At 38.1% G+C, this 21,441-nt stretch overlaps 1 protein-coding gene across 2 annotated transcripts in view; it reads left to right on the plus strand.

Moving 5' to 3' along the window:
• LOC150108874 (uncharacterized) overlaps positions 1 to 21,441 on the plus strand; it is a 116,165-nt gene that overhangs the window by 43,283 nt on the left and 51,441 nt on the right. For both annotated transcript variants that reach the window (XM_090403996.1, XM_090403986.1), the window contains exons 3-4: positions 685 to 832; positions 19,879 to 20,024. In XM_090403996.1, the coding sequence (XP_090260122.1) occupies positions 685 to 832; positions 19,879 to 20,024 (294 nt within the window). The remainder of the gene's footprint in view (positions 1 to 684; positions 833 to 19,878; positions 20,025 to 21,441) is intronic.

The following is a 21,441-nucleotide window of genomic DNA, read 5'->3' on the forward strand; positions in this document are numbered from 1 at the left end:
TAGCAAAACAAGTGCTTGATGGCTGAACAAAGACCTAGAACAAAAACCAAGGTTTAGATGGATTGATTTAGTCAGATGTGCCTTAGAAGGCTGAAATTCAAGTGACACTATTGGAGTCTGGACAGATTAACAAGCTAATTTGGAGGAAAATTGTTGATAAGAAGTTATTAATAATGTAACCTTTTTGTGTATAAGTATCACAATATCCTGTACACACACCTCTTGAGGGTACATATCAGCAATTTGATGACATTTATAGCAACAAGGACTCTGGAATGTTGGTTATGAATGTAGATTGAAGGAGTTTATCTGCATTACCTAGTGTAAGGAAATGGTGACATCACAGAAACGTAAGTTGAGGATGGTTGGGAGGAGTAGGATTTTACCAGATTAATATTAAGAATATTATTTATAAAGCAGAAAGGGAGAGGAAAGACAACAGACCATTCCTAGTGTGGGAGTTATATAAAGCAAGGAAATGAAGTGTGCATTTCTTGCTTTGAGAGTGACAGAATGCATTTTCAGTGTATGTATTGTATTGTGTACATGGATAGGTGGGCTATGATTTGTTATGGTGAATTAAAGGCACACCATAATGACAGTAATAGTTGTGGATCTCCTGTAATGTGTTTTTTTACTCTGTGTGGATTGAAGATGTTAATAATTATCTACCTTTTCTTATAGCATGGATGAGTAGCACTGTTTTTCTAAGAATGCTGGATTCCAAAAAAAGCACCATAGAACTTCTTCCAGTGTCTTCTGTTCATGAGCATTCAAAAGGAAAGGATCTTCCTGGTTATTTTGCTGATGTGGTAATTAATAAAGACATAAGGTAGATTTGCCTTATAGGCTGAATTTGAATTTATAAATACAAGTTGAGTGTATATATATATATTATGCACTTCAAAAAATATTTTATTCATTAGAGTGTTAAAAAGATAATTAAAAATGTATGGTTTAAATATTTTTGTTTGTGTGATTGGCAATTGGTATTTAAAAAAATATATATGTGTACTGAAAAATATGCACAAGTATCTGTCTTTATTGTTGTTACTATTATTATTAACACTTAGACCTCCATGGAGTCTAAAGACTCATCACAGGAGGCAAACACTGTTACTCACAAAGCCTATCAAAATCATGCTTTAAACTCATTCAGTATATCTGCATTAATCACAGTGTCAGGCAAAGCATTCCATTGACTAACCACTCTCCAACTTACTTACTCAAGCCTACTTACTCCTTATGCTCCTTCTCACATCCTCCTTATACAATTTCCGGGTATGTTCCCTTGTTCTCTATCCCCTTCCCCATTCTACGAAAAATTTCTTCCTTATTAACCTGGTAACAATCCTATACCTAAATATCTTAAATGTCACAATCATATCCCCTCTCTTCCTCCTATTTACAAGGCTTGGCAAGCTGTATTTCCTCAGTATTTCTTGATATCCCACATCCCAAAGGCCAGTTAGAACATTAGTCAGTCTTCTCTGGACCTTTTCCAACATATTCTTATCACCATGAAAACCAGGAGACTAAATCTGTGCACAGTAATTCCTACAAGGCCTTATACAATGGAACCAGAATTTCTTTATTTCTACAGATTTAAGGTCTTCTGCATCATTGCCGTAATCTGGTGTGATATCTTCACAACTTGTGTAATGTGACCTCAGAATTTCAGATCCTTGTCCACCACCACTCCATGATCTCTTATCTCCAAAATTTCCCTCCCAAGTGTATACTTTACATCTCATTGTTGCCTACTAAATTTCAGAACTTTTCACTTGGCAACATTGAATTGACAGTTCCATACTGTTGCCCACTCATACAATCTATTCAAGTCCTCCATCAAGACTGCAACATCTGCTTGATTCCTCATCACTCTCTCTCCAGTTTTGCAATATCTGCAAATAATTATATATCACCAGTTAAACCTATCCCAATATCATTAATATACAGATTAAATAACAATGGTCCTAAAACTGACCCTTGTGGCACACCACTGGGGACTCTCGTCCTTTTGAGATAGTTCCCCACATACACAACTTCCTGATACCTACCAAAAGCCTGTCAGAAAAACCCATTCTGACAAGCACAAAGAATAGCATTATCAACCTTTTGTACCCTACATCTCACCAACTATTCCAATATCTTAACTAGAATTCCAGATATACAGATCAGCGTGCAATTTGTTGCCTTAGCTTTATCACCACCTTTGTGAAGTGGACCAGTTTTGCCTTCCTTTCATTCCTTTGGGACTTGAGCTGCTGCAAAACTTGTTAAACTGATTGGCCAAGGTTGATGCTGACTCCCTGGAATATTCTTCAAAGATGCGTGGTGATATGTCAAGTCGATTGCATTATGGAGATTCAACGTACTTAATTTCTCATATCACTCGCTAGCTATCATCCATTCCCACCTGCTTCAGTTTGTTGACCAACTGGTGGTGTGGCAATCTATCAAAAGCCTGTCAGAAAAACTCATTCTGACAAGCACAAAGAATAGTATTATCAACCAATATCTTAACTATAACTCCAGATATAAAGATCAGCCTGCAATTTGTTGCCTTAGCTTTATCACCACCTTAGAGAAGTAGACCAGTTTTGCCTTCCTTTGGGACTTGTGCTGCTGCAAAACTTGTTAAACTGATAGGCCAAGGTTGATGCTGACTCCCTGGAACATTCTTCAAAGATACGTGGTGATATGTCAAGTCCGATTGCATTATGGAGATTCGACGTACTTAATTTCTCATATATCTCTTGGTTGCTCACCATTAAGTCTTCTCTCATTTCATTCTGTACACTTGAGCTTCTGATTTCACACTGTGGATGAAATGCCTGATGAACTGCTCACCGAACACCTCGGCTAATCAACTTCTATGCAGCAGTCACAAATCTCCCACTTTCATAAATTAACTGCATCTTACCATAATCATTCTTCCTTCTACCACATATTGAAAAAACTCGAGGGTTTTTCTTGACTAATTTGGTAAATTCTGCACATACTGCACTTTTGTTGTCCTTACCAACTGAGTCACTCTCCTCGCCTGCTCGTTATATTCCATGCAACTGATTATTACCATTATTCATCTTGTGCTGCCTCCAAAGTCCCTTCTTCTTCCAGATTTCATGTTTAATTCCCTTGTTCATCCATTTTACACCTACCTTATTCAGTCTTTTGACCTTCGGAATACATTCATGCTGTTATGTATTTCTTTATCTTTTCCCAAGCAGCAATTATTTCCTTACTGTTCAACTCCACAGTTCGTGCTATAGCTCTAAGCTGTCTAAGTTTGTCATAATCACCAACCTTGTACTTCCACATATATCTTTTCCTTACAGAAGTCTTCATATGGCTAGCCACAACTCATGTGATCACTTCTTGATCACTCTCACCATCTGGAAGCCAGTGCAAAATCCCACTCACAGTTATATCGGCTGATGAAATGGTCAGATGCAAAACTCTCAATCCTCACGTGCCCTCTTATACATACTGCCAAAGATAATTTTCTCTCAAGAACTCGAGAAATTCATTTTCATTATTCCCAAATTCTTCATTCCAGTCCATACCACCATAATTAAAATTGCCATAATGATCATCCTTCCTTAGTTCACTAACCTAAGTTGTTTATACATTTCTTCATCACCACCCTCCATATGCCCTGGCCTATAGTAACATCCAGCTAAATATCTCTTCCTGTCAACCCCCACCTTACACCACAAAGCCATTCCCATCTCATGCCTCAAAACCATTTCCTTTTCATGTCTACCTTATGTAGATATAATTCCCCTGCTATTATCTGTTACTCTCCCCTTCCCTTCTTATCCTTTCTGTTCTCGCAAAAGACATTGTACCCTTCCATTTCTATTCCCATTAGGATATCATCTTCATTCCACCATAATTTCCCTTATGTGCTAATGATTTTGGAGTGAATAAACTCAATCAGTGAAACAGTTTACCTTTATTACTGCTTACCACATATATCCACTCAATCTCAACTACCTCCACTCTCATCCCAGTCTATTCCATTTCTATGCTACTCATCTCCATACATAGATTCATTACTACTCCCAACATCTGCTCTCCCTCTCTACCGCCCCTCCTGTTTCCCTGTTCCTCTTGCATTCCCATTGTCTCTTCATCTCTCATACTGCTACTGTTTTCATTGACAAGCACTTCAGTCTCTTCAGTACCACTCTCGTGATCTTTCATTTCACCTTTTACTTCAGATTTCTTGCTTTCATCACACACTGCACTTCCAATTAGCAATAGATACTCCAGTTTCACTCACTCCAAAGCCATTCAAATGCAGTCCGTCATGTCTATATAATTCCATTCTTTCTGAAATATATACCATCCACAAACTGCATTCCCATATCCTCTGCCAGCATATCATTCATGATTCTGGCTCTCTGTCTGAATTCATCATTGCCATACCTCAGCAACATACTTACAACCTTTTCCATTATACTGTTATCTTTCACTCTTCTCTTGATATCTGCCCTTACATTCTCCTTATTTCCACTTAAATCATATGTCCTCACAACCATCACTAATTCTCTTGCTCTTTCCTCCTCATGTCCAAAACATGAATTATCTTGCTCATCCTCCCTTCTGGATAGCAGACCTTATGGACTCTTCTTTAACCAATCCTCTAACAGTGGAATTTTCATACTCTGCTATTGTTGAATCACTCATCACCTCTTTAATACTTATTTCCTTTCGTGCTCTTCTTTTGCACATTTTCATTTGTTTTCACTAAATGTCTGCATATTTCACTTTGCATGATCACCTTGCATATTCCTTTTCATTTTGAATAGTCTTCTTCAAATCTTTCATTCCAGCAATTTCTTTTCTGTCATCTCTTAATCTTGTTACCTCTCAGTCTGCTTCACCTTACTTCTATTCGTTTCATTCTGTTTCTTTCATTTATGCTATCATCAATTTCTTTCATTCTTGTGAATATGACATCATAGGGAGTTTGAGAGCTGTGGACGATGAGAAGGAGAGACTGACTGTGATGACTTGATGATATATCACTTTGTATCTTGAAGGAATGTGCCAGAGAGTTGACATCTGCATTGACATACTTGTTTATTATGAGATTTACATTTACTCAAGTTCCGGAGGAGTGGAATGAAGGCAAGATTGTACTGCTTCATAAAGGAGATGACAGAATTCAAGCATCAAATTATAAGCCAATCTGTGTGTGTCAGGTGTTGTAGTTAAAGTGTTAGAGAGGCTGTTGAGAAGCAGGATCTAGAATTGGGTTGACAATAATGGTATTATCTTTGATTGATAGCAGAGATTTGCTAAAGGGAGGTCATATTTTAGTAATCTATTTAGTTATTACAATAAGATAGCAGCAGTGGATGTAGATCGATACACACTAGTATACTTGGACTTTGCAAAGGCTTTTGATAGATTATAATAAATTTAGTTTAATCCTTTATCCAACTGTGAGCAAACAAAGTTTGCACCTGAAAGTATCTTCAGGACTGGGGTAAGGTGGTACGACACCAGGGCACTCGTTGCAAAGGTGGAGCAAGCTACCAACGCTCCTATATCAGTATCTCCCATAATGCAAAACGCATCTCCTTGCGGATATGTCTAATGTTATGCATTAAGGGAAGGGCCACAACCCAGACTAGTTTCGACCTTTATTGAGGTCTCTTCAGTGGGAGCCAGGCCCAAGTGGAGATACCAGGCAGAAGCATTAGCAGGTCATCTCTACCTATAGGAGTTGCCAAATGGTGTGCCACCCTTTTTTAATAAATTACTCTGGATTTAGAGAAAGATATTGAAAGTTTATTTTACACTTGGTTAGAGTATAATAAATTTAGTTTAATCCTTTATCCAAGTGTGAGCAAACAAAGTTTGCACCTGAAAGTATCTTCAGGACTGGGGTAAGGTGGGTCTGGCTCCCACTGAAGAGACCTCAATAAAGGTCGAAACTAGTCTGGGTTGTGGCCCTTCCCTTAATGCATAACATTAGACATATCCACAAGGAGATGCGTTTTGCATTATGGGAGATACTGAGATTGGAGTGTTGGTAGCTTGCTCCACCTTTGCAATGAGTGTCCTGGTGTTGTACCACCTTACCCCAGTCCTGAAGATACTTTCAGGTGCAGACTTTGTTTGCTCACACTTGGATAAAGGATTAAACTAAATTTATTATACTCTAACCAACTCAAAAATAAACTTTCAACTTTTGATAGATTACCTCATGATAAATTAATAGTCAAATTAGAGTGGCTGGGATTGGATATTAGACTAGGTGCATTGGATTGGAGACTGGCTATCTGTTAGGTATCAACAAGTTATGTATGGGGGAGCAATATCCAAGAAGAAGAAAATCACTAGTGGTGTGCCTCAGGGGTCTGTTTTAGAGCCGTTGCTGTTTAAACTGTATGTTAATGATACTGAGGAAGATTTAAATCGGGATATTCAGTTGTTTGTAGATAATGCAAAGTTGGGAAGAACTGTGAGGAGTAGAGAATGTTGTGGTCTTATGAGAAGACTTGAATAGAGTGAGTGAGTGAATGAATGGGCACTGGAGTGGGAATACCAGTTCAGTGTTGCAAAATGCAAGGTTTTAAAATTTGGAAAACAAAGATGGGGAGAGTAGAATTTACTCTTGGTGGAGATATATTATTGCAGGTGAAGGAAATGAGAGCTCTTGGGGTGATGATGGATAAGGATCTAAAATTTAGATGACATTTTTAAAACTGTGAGGAGAGCACAATGAATTCTGTCAGTGGTATGGAGGACATTGACTTGTAGAAGTAAGGAGATTCTAGTTCCATTATATAAGACTCTGATTAGGCCACATATGGACTACTGTGCACAGATTTGTTCACATGGTTTTCAAAGTATGAAGAGATATTAGAGAGGGTCGAGGCAGTTAACCAAAATAGTTTCTGATCTCTGTAATGCTGAATATGAAGAAAGGTTGAGGTGATGCAATTTGCAGAGTCTAATGGATAGGAGGAAGATATGATAGAGATGTACAAGTTGGTAAGGGTTGTTATAGGAGTAACATTGAAGAAGTCTTTCAGAAAATGTTGGGAGATTGGGAGAGAAAAGGGGTCATCCCTGAAAGCTGTGTAAGGAGGGTGTAAGCAAGGGAGTGAGAAACAGGTTTTTTGCATGGAGAGTTGTGAATGATTGGAAGACATTGCCTGAGAGCATGGTGCCTGCAGAAAATTTGGATGTGTTTAAGACCTTCATGAAATTTAGTAGTGCCAAGAACAGGATAATTTCCAAACATGTGAATAGGTAGAAAATACGACTTAAAAAACTGCATTAAATATGGGAGAATTGTAAAGTGTAGGCTAGAAATGTGATAAGGAAAACTAAAAGCAATAAGATTAGCATGTCAGGCCAAAGGAAATCTAAGTTTCTCCTGCTGTGTAGTGAGCAAAAAAAAATTGGAGTGGTGACACTAGGGAATATTGATGGTTGCAAAGTAATAATTACAGAGGACGTAGGACAAGTAGTTAACAAATGCCTTAGCATTTTATTGCATACTGCTGTGAATTGATGCTCTTCAGTGATCAGAAGGTGGGAAAATACTACAGGGCTACATGTAATTAAGGCTGTAGTAGTGGATGATATATCATTTTGTATTTTTAGGGAATGTAGAAAATAGTTGTCTGACCTTTAAATTGGTTGTGTATTTTTTTAATTATTTATTTATTTATTTATATTGTCTGCGTGGTTAGCCTAGTGGCTTTGCGCTTCGCAACCATATGCCTGGGGAAGGAGTGTCCCAGGTTCAATTCCCGTTGAAGATGTGAAGAATTTGAGGATCTTCCTCAGCCATAGCCAAGTTATCTGGTCTTGGGCACGTGCAGTAGGGTTTTTTCCACCAGTTTATCTGGCGTTTTTCATCCCACAAGCAGGCAAACTGGCCCCCGTGAACATACGCCTCTACAGTCAAAAATATATCCCCCCCCCCCAGCAGCAGACTAGTCGACAGGTCAGTTGGGAGTGGTACTAACAAGTAGTCGCATCTAAGTAACATGCGGACCCTGCATAGGAAGCTGGGATAACGCATAGTGAAAGAAGATTTATTTATTTATATTAATGCTGGCCTGGTTGGCCGAGTGATTAGCATATCCGCTCTCCAGCCTGGACATTGCGGGGGCTGCAGGTTCGAATCCCATCGTGGGCATGGATGCTTGTGATTGTCTTTCAAAATACTAATTGTGATAATGGGTAATAGATGGCATTGGTGTAGATCAACATTTCCCAGATTTTTCCTATGACAGAACACTTCACAAATCCTGAACTTTTTATGGAATTACACCTTGGTTATTTTGTAATGTATTAATAATTAATTATGGCATAATCATAAAGAGTATTAGTACACTTATGTATATGGTGTGAGATGTTCACAAATATAAATTTACATTTAAATCAGTTATCAATCACTGGACTAATGAAATCTTGTAGCATATTGTAGTTTCCTCAGTGCAACATCATTAAATTAATTGTGCTGATTTTCATTGCTATATCCCATTCTGATCACCAAAAATTTATAATTTTATTATAAGTACTTACAAGTGAATGCAGATTTTTCTCTTGTGTGCTGGTAGTTTTGCCTCCTTTTGTACATCCTGGGGATCGCTATGTAGGCTGGAGGTCAATGAATCACTATCTGTTGCGTTACAAACACCTTCAATAAGAGATTTCTTAACACCAAAATTAAACATAGACCCTTGTCTCTTATTCATATTAAAATTTAAATCTGTAGTCCTATTACTTTTAAAAAATCACGGCACTACAGTTTGGAAACAAGCACTTTCACCCTACAGTATGAACTTGTGAAGAAAGTATTCAGTATTACTAGATTTGAGAACAGGATACAGATTATCTTCAATTTCAGTGGGAAAATTTTCTTTATACTTCCTTGCTGATTGGTCACTAACATTTGCAACACAGATGTTATTTTGTTCAGTTTTGAGAACAGAGGATATGCCACCCATTGTTTTAATTGTCTTGCAGGCAATTTTTATGACCGGTCATAAACAGCGGTATTCTCTTTCCCAAATGAGAGCAGAGGATATGCCGCCCATTGTTGTAATCAGCTTGCAGGCAATTTTTATGACCGGTCATAAACAGCGGTATTCTCTTTCCCAAATTACTTCCATGTTTAAAAATACACGGCTTGGTCACTGACATCACGGAACACTTATTCACTTCCCAAGGAACACAATTTGGGTAACCCTGGTGTAGATGATGCATTTCGCTGTAGTCGGTGAATTTGAATGTTGGAGAAGAAGAGTTGTAGAGTTGGTGCCCTCCCTCGATAAGTCTTTGGACTCCTTGAAGGTGTCATGTAATAATAATTAATGTCAGACCCAGTTGTGAAGGGTTGGAAAAAGGAACCTTACTTTAGAGACCAAACATGAAACTTTTTTAGACTTCTTTAGGTCTCTAATAAGCAGGGTGAGAGTCTTGCACCAAATAATGCAAATCATCTACAATCTGAAAATATTCAGCACCAGCATTCATGTCAGAGTGCAAGGATCCCAATAGGTGAAATTAGGGTAAAATAATACCACAGCATAAAAGTGTTACTAAGACTAATGTTTCCAGTTATAGACCAGTTCAGCATATCTGCAGTGTTTGTGGTTAAGGTATTGGTACTTCCGGTAAATCCGGGAAGTTTTGGAAAGAAGGCCAAGGGATGGCCAATGATATAAAAAGTGGAGATTGAGGGGCAAAAGGCTCTCTTTTTTTGTTACTGTGGCAAGCAATGCCACAATCGTCCTTACTCCCACAGAATACAATCGAAAAATGGAGATTATCCTCCGAGATCGCTCTGCCTATATCCCACTAGAACACGATCCCACAAAAACTTGTGTTTTTGTGGGATCATTTAAAAAAAGTATTTTCCTGGCCTCCTGACATTACAAAAAAACTCAAACCTTTCTGTTCACCCCCCCCCCCCCCGAATATATGGTTTACCAACAATTCACAAGCCCAATTCCACTAAGACCTATAGTAAATGCCACTAATATGCACTTTGCTACAAACTGTCAAAACAGCTGCCTAACTCTCTGATCCCCCCCCCCCCTCACTGGACTTTCCACATCCTACATAAAAAACCTCTACCCATGTTAAAACCCTAATAAAAAATCTATCCTTAAATAACACAGACATATTGCTAAGCTTTGACATCTCCTCACTGTTTACCAATATCCCCTTAATTGATACCTTAACACTTTTAAAAACGTTTTTCCTTCAGACATCTTAGATCTCTTTTCCTTTGCCATCAATTCTAGTTATTTTTCTTGGAAGAACAAAATCTACAAGCAGATAGAGTGAACCGCCATGGGTCCACCCCCCTTCTCGCCCCCTCTTGCCAATTTTTATATGAAAAATTTCGAAATACGAGCCATAGACTCAGCTCCTCTTCTACCTGGCTAAGATATGTAGAGGATGCGTTCTCTATTTGGCTTCATGTCCCAGACACATTAGACTCTTTCCTCATTCACCTCAACAGCCTACATCCATGAATCCAGTTTACTATGGAAAAGAACAATAGTTTACCCTTCCTAGACACCTTAGTTACATGTCTTCCTAATGGTATACTTTCCTTCACTGTATATAGAAAACCTACACACACACACACAGGCAGATATATTCACAAACTCTCCCACCACCACCCCGCCCAACAATATGGCATTATTAAAACTCTAACCAAGAGAGCCCACAATCTTTGTTCCAGTGGAACCACCCCTGCAACTGAGCTCAACCACATACACAACACCTTCCTCTCCAATAGCTACAGCAATCACAGTATTAAAAAAATAATCAGTTCCTCCCCCATTCCCCTGCCATCTCTTCAGAAAGAGTTTAGAAATGCCGTCACCATACCCTACATCCATGGCACATCAGAAAAAATAGCCAAGATGTTAAAACAGTACAATCCTACACACAGCATTTAAGCCCCACTGCAAACTGGCTACCCTTATCTGGTCTACAAAAGATCAGCTCCCTCCTCTCTCAGTGCCTGGAGTTTATAAAGTACCCTGTTCCTGTAAGCTGGCATACTGTGGACAGACAGGCAGATCAGCAATCTATCTAGAGGAACACAAGTCATACATCTGCAACCACGACTATGGTCATTTGGACCTAGCTGACCATGTCTTGGATACAACCCACAGGATTGCTTGGGAAAAAACCACCATGCTCCACCACAGCAAATTCAAAAAAGTGAGACTATTTTTAGAATCAGCAGCAGCTCTCAGAAATCAACCAAATTTAAATAAATACAGTTGCATTAAGCTTACTAAGATTTGGGAAACACTTATCATCAGAGATCCCACCATACATTCCAGGCCACCTACAACTGCCCATAGAGGGTGCTCCACCTAGATAGGACTTTAGTGTCACCCATGTGGTTGGCTTAGTATTGTGTGGTATTTGTGTATATGTTACATTAATTTTTTTGTAATACCTGAAGATGTCTAAGTGACTGAGACGAAATATAGGAAGTATTAAATTCTGTTTTAATCCTTTCTGAGTGCTGTATACAATCCATTAAGCCTCCAACATGATGTCCTCACAGCACTTAAGCCTCAACACACGTATTTATAAGCGAGTTAGAGATTAGGAGATTAGAGCACATAGGCATTTTGTGCAAGCTCAAGCAATCACAAAAATTAACGAAGTAAGGGGGGGGGGATATATAGAATGAAAAAGTAATGTTATACATACACAAGCAATCATAAATATACATATATAAAAACGTGACACTATCATTCCTGAGCTGAGACTTGTTATACAAACATGCAAAAAGCGTAGCCAGTTCCATTGAGCATTCCTTTAACAAATGTGCTGATATTCCATCTGTCTCTATTAACCACGCTACCCGGCCAAGACGTCTATAGATGTCGAGGTTATCATGGATGTAAAGTGCATATTAAAATTGCAATACCATTGATATTACATTGAAATATATGATGGATGCAAAGCGTATGAGGATACATATTTGATCCATAATGGCCAGTAAGGTGGTTAACAATTTCTTATCCAGGTTATGCAATAGCTCTTCAATCTCATTTTCATGCACCTCTAACTCTTCATCCATTGTAGCAGGAGCACTGTGGGCACTATGTTACATACATATGGTTGATATATCTTAGCAAAGCGAACACTCATTAATTGAACAATCTCGTTAGCTTCTGACACTAGAATATACCATCTGCATTCAGTAAAGTTATTCTTCCACATTCATTCCTTCTTTTGCTTGCAGCATAACAATGAAATTCTTTTGGATGGCATTTAGCCAGATTGCCAATTTCTTTTCATACTGTGATTTAGTATTCTGTGCAATACTCATTGCTTTTCTGGCCTGTGCTTTATATATTTCATAACTCCTCTCACTTTTATTCTTACGATATTCTTTCCACATCATCTTCGTGTGGATCTCTTGCTTAATAAGGTTGCACATCCATTTCACTCCCAACCTATGTATACTAGAGATACATTCAGATTTCAGATACCGCCTCATTCAAGCACTTTTTCAAAAGATTCCCATGCATTGTTGACATTTTCCCCATTCAGTAACTGACACATGGGACCAAAGATAGTATCAACTATCTTTGGTCTAAGAGACTAAGTTGATCATAATTTTCAGCTTTGTAGTTCACCTGGAAACTTGGGTTTTTCGTCTTCCAGAACAGGCAAACTGGCCCCATGAACACATGTTTCTACAGACATAGTACACCTTCAGGAATAAGGAGTAACCAGTCTAATCCATAAGATTTCGATTCCAAATGCCTGCATAGTAAAATGCGTAGGTCTATGCGTGAGCGTAAATTAGGATAGGATAGGATTTCTGAAGAAAACACAGCATGATCGTTATCACCAACTGTTGGTAAAATAGTCATCTTAACAAGAACCTTCAGATGCTATGAACAAATCTAACACTCTTTGACCTCGAGTTCTTCCACATGCTGCTTGAGAAAGTTGTCTTGCAACAACTCAATAAATTCCTCTTCATTCTTATCTTGAGATTTTGCTTCTTTCCATCAATGTTTAGATAATTAAAGTCACCCATAATGATTACTCGTTGATTACCTATAAGGCTAACTTGGCAGTGCATTTCTTTGTCCCCTGTGCAACTGAACCACCAGGTCTGTGGCACAGGGGACAAACTCACTGCTACTTGGGACATTGTTACCATCAATGTTTTCTTGCTTTTCTACCCTAACTGGACTTAAATTGTCTGATATCATTAGTAGTACTGCCTCTCCACTCCTACCTCTTCATTCCTAAAAATAGTATACCCATTACATTCAATCTCATTTATTATATCTGATTCTAATAGCCATTTTTCACTAAATCCAACAATCTTAGGCCACATTGTATTCAATAAAGCAACAAACTCAAGCCCTTTGTTTTTGATGCTCCTGGCATTTGTGTATAGACATAACAAAGTGCCACCTAGCTTATTCTTATTATTAGATATGCAGTCTATTTGGCATCTGGGGAGAGAAAAGAGAAAGTGAGAAAACACTCCTCCCCTTCTCTCTCTCTCCCTTTGGTGAGAGAGAAGGGAGGAGCGTATATATATGTGCAAAATGTAGGCAACGGGAGGAACTTAGTGAGTTAGATATTATGATAACCAACTGTGTTGCATCGGGGGGGGGCGACATCAGGTAACACTGAGTCCAGTGGGGTCGAGAGGGGATAATGATAGGTATAGAAGCAGTGACATTTTTATGCTTTATACTAATGCCAGGAGTATCCGAAATAAGGGAGATAAAATGGTGGCACTGATAGCATCAGCCTGACCAAAGATTACTGGAATCAGTGAGATGTGGTTGACAGAAGATGATATAATAACAGGAATAAAAGTAGCAAGGTACAGCATTTTTCAGCAGAATACAAAGGTAAAATGCAGTTGTAAAGTATTGTTTATGATAAGTGATGACTTATGTTCTCTAAGAGTGGAGACTTTGTAAGGCAGTGACACTAATGGTTTTGGATTGGTTGACGGAAGATGATATAACAGGAATAAAAGTAGCAAGGTACAGCATTTTTCAGCAGAATAGGAAGGGAAAATGCAGTTGTGAAGTATTGTTTATGATAAGTGATGACTTATGTCCTCTAAGAGTGGAGACTTTGTAAGGCAGTGACACTAATGGTTTTGAAAGCATATGGTGTGAGATAGAGGTGAGCAAGACAGGATATTTAGTGGGGGTGTTGCTACAAGCCAAGGAGCACAGAGGATGGAGAGCAGGAGATGTTTAGGCAGATGAACTTGGCAAGTACAAGAAGAATGATTGTTATGAATGATTTTAACTACAGCAGTATAAGTTGTGAAGAGGAAAATGCATGTAGTAATAAGGGAATGGAATTTCTAGAATTCTGGAGGGACAAATGTCTTAGGCAACATGTAATATAGGGAACAAGAGGTTCAAGTGTTTTGGATTTAGTCATAGCATCAGAAGAGTTCATAATAACTGAGATGACATCTCTTCCCCCAGTTGGAGAGAGTGACCATGTGGTTTTGACTTGGAAGATGAATAGACATGCAAGAGTAGCAAAGAAAAGAGAACATATGGAACTATAAGGCGGGTAATTATAATAGTCTTAGATATCAAGTTGGGGCAGTTCCACAGAGGGCAGAATCGGAAGGCCAGGATTAGTGCTTGAGAAATCGTGAAGGAATATTTGTTAGCTGTATTCCACGAGTGAAGAAGAGGACACAATTTAGTGTAAAGTGGATGACAATATCAAACAGGAATGTTTGGTGAAAAAGAGGTTATTATGGAAGAGATATGAGAGGGGTGGAGAGCAGATGCATGAAGAATATAAAACTCAGGCCAGGAGAGTAACTAGTATGGTGAGGAAGGCAAAACTGAAATATGAAAAGAGATTGGCACTAAGATCCAAAAAATCCTATAGCTATGTGGCCAGTAGGAGGAGAAGTGATTGTGGAAGAATAACATTGTGTGATAAAAATGGGAATAGAGTGACTGATGCAGAGAACATAATGGAGTTGTTCAATGAACACTTTATTGGAGTATTTCATCCTGGAGAAGTAAGTTTCAGTACTAGAGGGATAGGGCAGTTTCGAGGTTTAGAGGTGCAAGAGGAGAGTGTGTTCCAAATACTGAGTACTCTGGATGTCAGTAAAGCTGTGGGATTGGATGGTATTTCACCACAGGTTTTGAGAGAATGTGCTAAAGAACTGACAGCTCCGTTGACCTTGCTTTTCAATGACTGTCTGGCTACGGGGAAGGTAAGATAGTGTAATTGCATAAGGGCGGTAGTAGACTGAAAGTGTCTAATTATAGGCCAGTTTGTGCTTCATCAGTAGTTGTTAAGATCTTGGAGAAATTAGTGAGGGATCATATACAGCATTGCACAGATGAGGGTAGAGTTATCTGTGAGAGTCAACATGGATTTGTTAAGAGGTGCTCTTGCTTTAGTAATATGATTGCCTTTTATAATAAAGTGACAAGAGCAGTTGATGAGGGAAAGGCATATATTGCCATTTTTTTTTTGGATTTTGCAAAGGCATTTGACAGGGTGCCACATGATAAGCTGATATTTAAGTTACAACGCATAGTTTAGATTGTGGGTTAGTCAAATGGATTCAGGATTGGCTGTCTGATAGGTATCAGACAAGGAGGCAGAAGGTTACAAGTGGGGTCCCACAGGGCTCAGTACTTGGGCCTGTATTGTTTAACCTTTACATCAGTGACATTGTCAATGGATTGCTGGAGGATATTAAGTTCTTTGCAGATGATGTGAAGCTGGGAAGGTTTATTAGTAGTAGTGCAGATGTGGCAGCCCCGCAAGAGGATTTGAATAAACTAGACAGATGGGCAAATGAATGGAGGGGTTGGTTTAATGCAGCAAAATGTAAAGTCTATGAGTTTGGGATACATCGATGGGAGGCTGCATACTCGATTGGAGGAGCTGTACTGGAGGAAGTAGGGGAGACAAGTGATATGAGGGGATGGGGGTATGATTGATAGAAAAATGAAATTTATGGAGCATATTGGAATCTTTATCTTTATCTGGACGATTTTCAATCGAAGGTGAGTTAGCCGATCTCATATGGAGGTAGCAGGGTTTTTCTCCCAGAAACTTGGGTTTTTCATCCCGCATACAGACAAATCGTCCCTTCAGAACACACGCAATTTACAGACATAGAATACCAGTTGTGGTGGAGGTGGGCGGTAGATGGCGTTGATGAAGATGATTCATAGTAGAGGTTAGATGTAGTGCTTGAGACAGTTCTAGGTGTCCTCCAGCGATGTCTTCGGACTCCTTGGAGGTGTCCGAAGACATCGTGGAATAATAATAATAATAATAATATTGCAAAGGTGGTGAAGGTAATCCAGAGGATTACTGCAGTACTGAGAACAGGGGCGGTTGTTGCATAGGCACTGCGGAACTGCAGCATCCCCAGTTTTTCTCGATATATAAATATATTAATTAATTTATTTATATTTGCTTGTAATATTTAATTTTATCATCAACAATCCTATACAATTCCCTTATTTTGTATAAAAAATAATAAAAATCCATCTTGTAGCACTTAGGAGGGCGAAGGACACTAGCAGCACTGTGTTTTCCACAGTGTCATATTGCTACTGTTACACCTGATATCTTAAGAATGTAGAATTCTCAGCTATCATGGTGTAACATGAAGAATAAATTAAAAACCCTGCATAAAAGATAATAGTTGAATTAATTAAAAGAAAAAGAAAGATTCTTGCATCCAATAAAATATATAAAATATAAAGGTTTTGTTAAACTAACTAACAAAAGAAAGAATATATTAATATTGTGATATGATTTAAATGAGAAAAGTTAAATAAATAAGACAGAAAAGGATTAGTCATAAGAGATGGTATGTGAGAGGCTAGAGATTAAGTTATTAAGTAAATTCATAGAAAAATTTTGGAAAGGGGATTAAATTAGAGGCTAGCAAAGGAAAACAACAGACTATCGCTCAGGTCCGATTCCCGGATTGAGACATCGTTACGGGCTCGCCGATCAAAGGACGTTTGGCAGAAAAATGCCACCCTAATTGATTGGTGAAGTAAAAACAAGTAGGGGCGGAGAAAAGAAGTTAGAAAAAGTGCCGTTAGGAGAACAGGTATAAAAGGGTTGGAAACCCCCCCCATGAGGCTTTTTTGGTTTTGGTTTTGATTCTGTTCCAAAGGAGTCTTTTGCGAGCTCTTTCATAGGGATTTCGCGGTGTTTTCCTGAGTGGCGAGATAGGGGTTATATCTCCACACCACAACACGGAAACGAAAGTGAGCGGGATTTCGATTTCGGATTTCCTATGTAAGAAGCGAAGAATGCCATAAAGTCAAAGAAAAGGAAACATATTCTTTGTGTTTCGACTTCAGTGACAACTACGAGAAGGGGAAAGAAGTAAAGAAATAGATGTCCACGTGACGAGTTGCACAGCCGATATATAGATGAATAAAAGTGTGTTCGGAGTTACGAAAAGTTAAGCCAGCGTAAGCCTAATTCAATTCCAAAAAGAACGTAGGAGAAGCAGATTGTCGAAGAAGTCACACCAAGCTAGTTCAATCAGAAGAAGGTAAAGGCCCATATGAAAATCCCAAGAAAGAAAGGTACTGTAAAATATATCTAATGTTAACTAAAATTTGTCTGTGATAAGTATCGTTATTCTAATACGGAACTGTTGAAGTGACCAAGGAAAATTTATACTAGGACTTTAGTATCTAACAGAATATATTAAAAGTAAGCTGGCTAGTGTTAATGTTATGTGAATAATTAAGTGTCCTGAGAATTTTGCATGTCTATTGTTAATATATAAGAAAGTTAAAATGTCATAGTTGTGTGTTAGTGCAGAAAAAGGTTTAGTTAATCTACTTAAGTTTGAATTGTTAAATAGTGTGAATTAATCTTATTTGTCCATGTCAAGTGAAGTTATGTGTTAAATTGTTATGGCGGCATGATCGTAATACTCAATGTAGGATCATAGCCTAATTACTTGTAATAGGCTAATGTTAGTTTGTAAATATTTAGTTTAGCATTGAATTGAGTAATCACAGAAATTGAATTGTACCATGTTAAGGAATTGAATAAACCTTTGTTCAATGATAAAAGAGTTGTCTGAAATTGCTGTCCAATGCACCACTTGAAAAATACTAACCTAAATCACGCGGGAAATTAATGTTAAGAAACGAGATAAAGTGTCACGACTGCAACATTGTTTCACTTTCAGACATATTTGAGTTCTTTCTCCTTGTTTTTGTATATAATATCTCAAACTAAATATCCCAAAAGGCGCAGTATAAATACAAATATTAGGGGTACTAAGGGGAGAAATAACTTAAGTATTAGTAGAATTTATGGTGATATCTCGTGCGTAGATAATAGAAGAACATAGATAAGAGGAAATTATAAAATAGAATAAAAATCCTAAAATGGGACACAACACTACACATGCAAGCATATGCATCTCATAGTGAGATGCAAGCTATTAGCATAATGCACCACTGTCCGTTGCGCAGTTCTACTGATGTTTATATGCAGTTTGCTCCAGTAATAGAGGGTTCATAGTGCTTATCGTGTTTACTCCGTCTCTTTAAATATTAAGACATTACAATTAAAGACATAACATTTGTTATGGTAATTTTAAAGTAATTTTGAATTATACTAAACTGTATAATTTTATCGATAATAAACAATATTTTTTCATGTTTAATTTTTTTTTTAATTTTTACCATAATTTTGATATTTCATCCAAAGGTGTATACACTGTACTTACAGTGTGTATGTATATTTCGAAAGTTGCAGCATCCTCATGATTCCAAGCCGCGAGCCACCACTGACTGAGGACACTGACCTGCAGAGATAAAAGAGTTATTGTTCTGTTGTATAAGACCCTGATCAGACCACACTTAGACTATTGTTCTCAAATTTGGTCCCCAAGATTTGAAGGATAAATTAACTGTGGAAAGGGTACAGGGGCAGATAACAAAGATGGTTTCAGGACTGTGCAATGTTAGTTATAAGGATCGGCTGAGGGAATGTGGACTGCAGAGTTTGGTAGATAGAAGGAGGAGAGGTAATATGATTGATACTTTTAAACTGTTGAGAGGTAGTTATAGGGTTGACACTGGGGAGTTCTTTTACTTGGTGGAACAGCGGGAATGAGCGATGACAAGGGGGGGCCATCCCTGGAAGTTATGAAAGGAAGCTGTGAGCAAGAGGAGTGGTTTCTTTGCATGCAGGGTGGTTGAACCATGGAATGTGTTGCCTGATAGAATGGGTATCAGGTATGATACTTTGTGTTTCCTAGGAAGGGCCTCCCACGGTCTCTTGACTCCATGGAGGCCTGAATAATAATAATAATAATAATAATCTCTCAAGTTTCAGATCATCTGCAAAGAACTGAATATTTCCTTGTGGAACTCCACTGTAGCCTTTCTACTCCCTGATACTGCTTACCCCCATGTAAAACTTTATGATATATATCAGAAAGCCAGTGACCATCCAATCCACTAACATGATATCTAAACTTAAAATCAACTAGTCATGTCAAATGCCATTGCAAAAAAAAAAAAAAAAAAATGTGTATTATGAGAAATTCTTCACTTTCTCAACACATTATTGGAAATTGATTTTTTTTTATGTTGCACATACAGTATCCACTCTGCAACATAATCCATGGCAGTATTAGGAATCTTTGGAGGATTGATTTATATAAAATCTGAAATAAATCATTTATCAAAAATGCATAAGCTATAAATGTTAAATAACAGCTTTTTAATGTTATTTAAAGAACTTAAATAATGCTTTTTTACTATTTTAATCTGACATACTTGAATTTTTGAAGTTATTGCATTTTTATTAAAGTGGGGAGGTGAAAGAGTTCCTTGATCTACGAGGCTGTAGCTGGGCATATAATTGTGCTGAATCTCTCAGTGGCCACATAATTACATTGGATACTTTAAAGGGAATAGGAGAAAATGCTTCCTTCTTTGGAAATATTCTCTATTCAGGTATGTTACTCCAAATGATGCAAAATTTGTTTAATTACTCATCCTTTTATCAGTTTTCATTATTCCTTATTTATATTTTTATCTTCACAGTACTACAGTTTTCATTTTACACCAGTGTAGTGGTAGTGGTAATAATAATGTGATAATTTCATTAGCAGGAAATGAGATCTTGTTTCACACAATTATATTAGAGTATAGTGCCTTCCTGTGAAGAGTCCTTGGACTCTTTGGAAGTGTCATGCAATAATAATAATAATAATTACCTGCTGTATTGTAAAAGAAAAAATCCCAAAATCACAGTGAAAGTGTTTCTAAAATTCTCTCTCCCTCTTTCTCTGTTTTCCTGCAAGAGAGAAAGAGGGAGAGAGTACAAAAAATTGTTGATATTATTATTATCCAGGCCTCCATGGAGTCAAAAGACTCATCGTGGGAGGTCGTTTTTAGGAAAAACAAAGTTTATCATACCACTCCTTGAACTCATTGAGTGTTTCTGCTCTAACCACTCTCTCAGGCAATGCATTCCACAGTTCAACCACCCCTCCATGCAAAGAAACCACTCCTCACCCTCTTGCTCACAGCTTCCTTTCGTAACTTCCAGGGATGGCCCCTTGTCATCGCTCCTTTTTGCCATTCCACCAAGTGAAAGAACTCCCCAAAGTCTACCCTGTAACTGCCTCTCAACAATTTAAGTCTCGATCATATCACCTCTCCTTCTTCCATCCACCAAACTCTGCAGTCCACATAACTCAGTCTTTGTTATCTGCCTCTGTACTTTTCCACAGTTAATTTATCCCCTTCGAATTCTGGGGACCAAATCTGAGAACAATAGTCTAATCAGGGAGTTATACAACGGAATGATAACTCTTATCTCTGCAGGTCAGCATCCTTCTCACTATTGCAGCAATCATCTGGGTTATCTTCATCACCTTTGCAATATGCTCCCTGAATTTCAGTTTTCTATCAATCATCAGCCCCAGATCTCTTTTCTCCCCCACCTCCTCCAATTGAATATGCATCCTCCCATTGATGGATCCCAAACTTCAAAACTTTACATTTTGCTGCATTAAACCGATACCCCCCATTCATTTTCCCATCTGTCTAGTTTATTCAAATCCTCTTGCAGGGCTGCCGCATCAGCACTATTACTGATAACCCTTCCCAGCTTCACATCATCCGCAAACATCTGAATATCCCCTTGCAATCCATTGACAATGTCATTGATTGCAAGGGGATATAAAGGTTGAACAATACAGGATCCAATCCTGAACCCTGTGAAACCCCCTAACTTGTAACCTTCTGCTTCCTTGACATTGTCCCCATCATACACAACTCTCTGATACCTATCAGACAGCCAATCCTGAATCCATTTGACTAACCCGACATTTAAACCCATGTGCTGCAACTTAAATATCAGTTA

This window comes from Typopeltis vanoorti, chromosome 2 (genome assembly GCF_054136105.1).
Source record: "Typopeltis vanoorti isolate ZY-2024b chromosome 2, IOZ_Tvanoo_1.0, whole genome shotgun sequence".
Taxonomy (NCBI): Eukaryota; Metazoa; Arthropoda; class Arachnida; order Uropygi; family Thelyphonidae; genus Typopeltis; species Typopeltis vanoorti.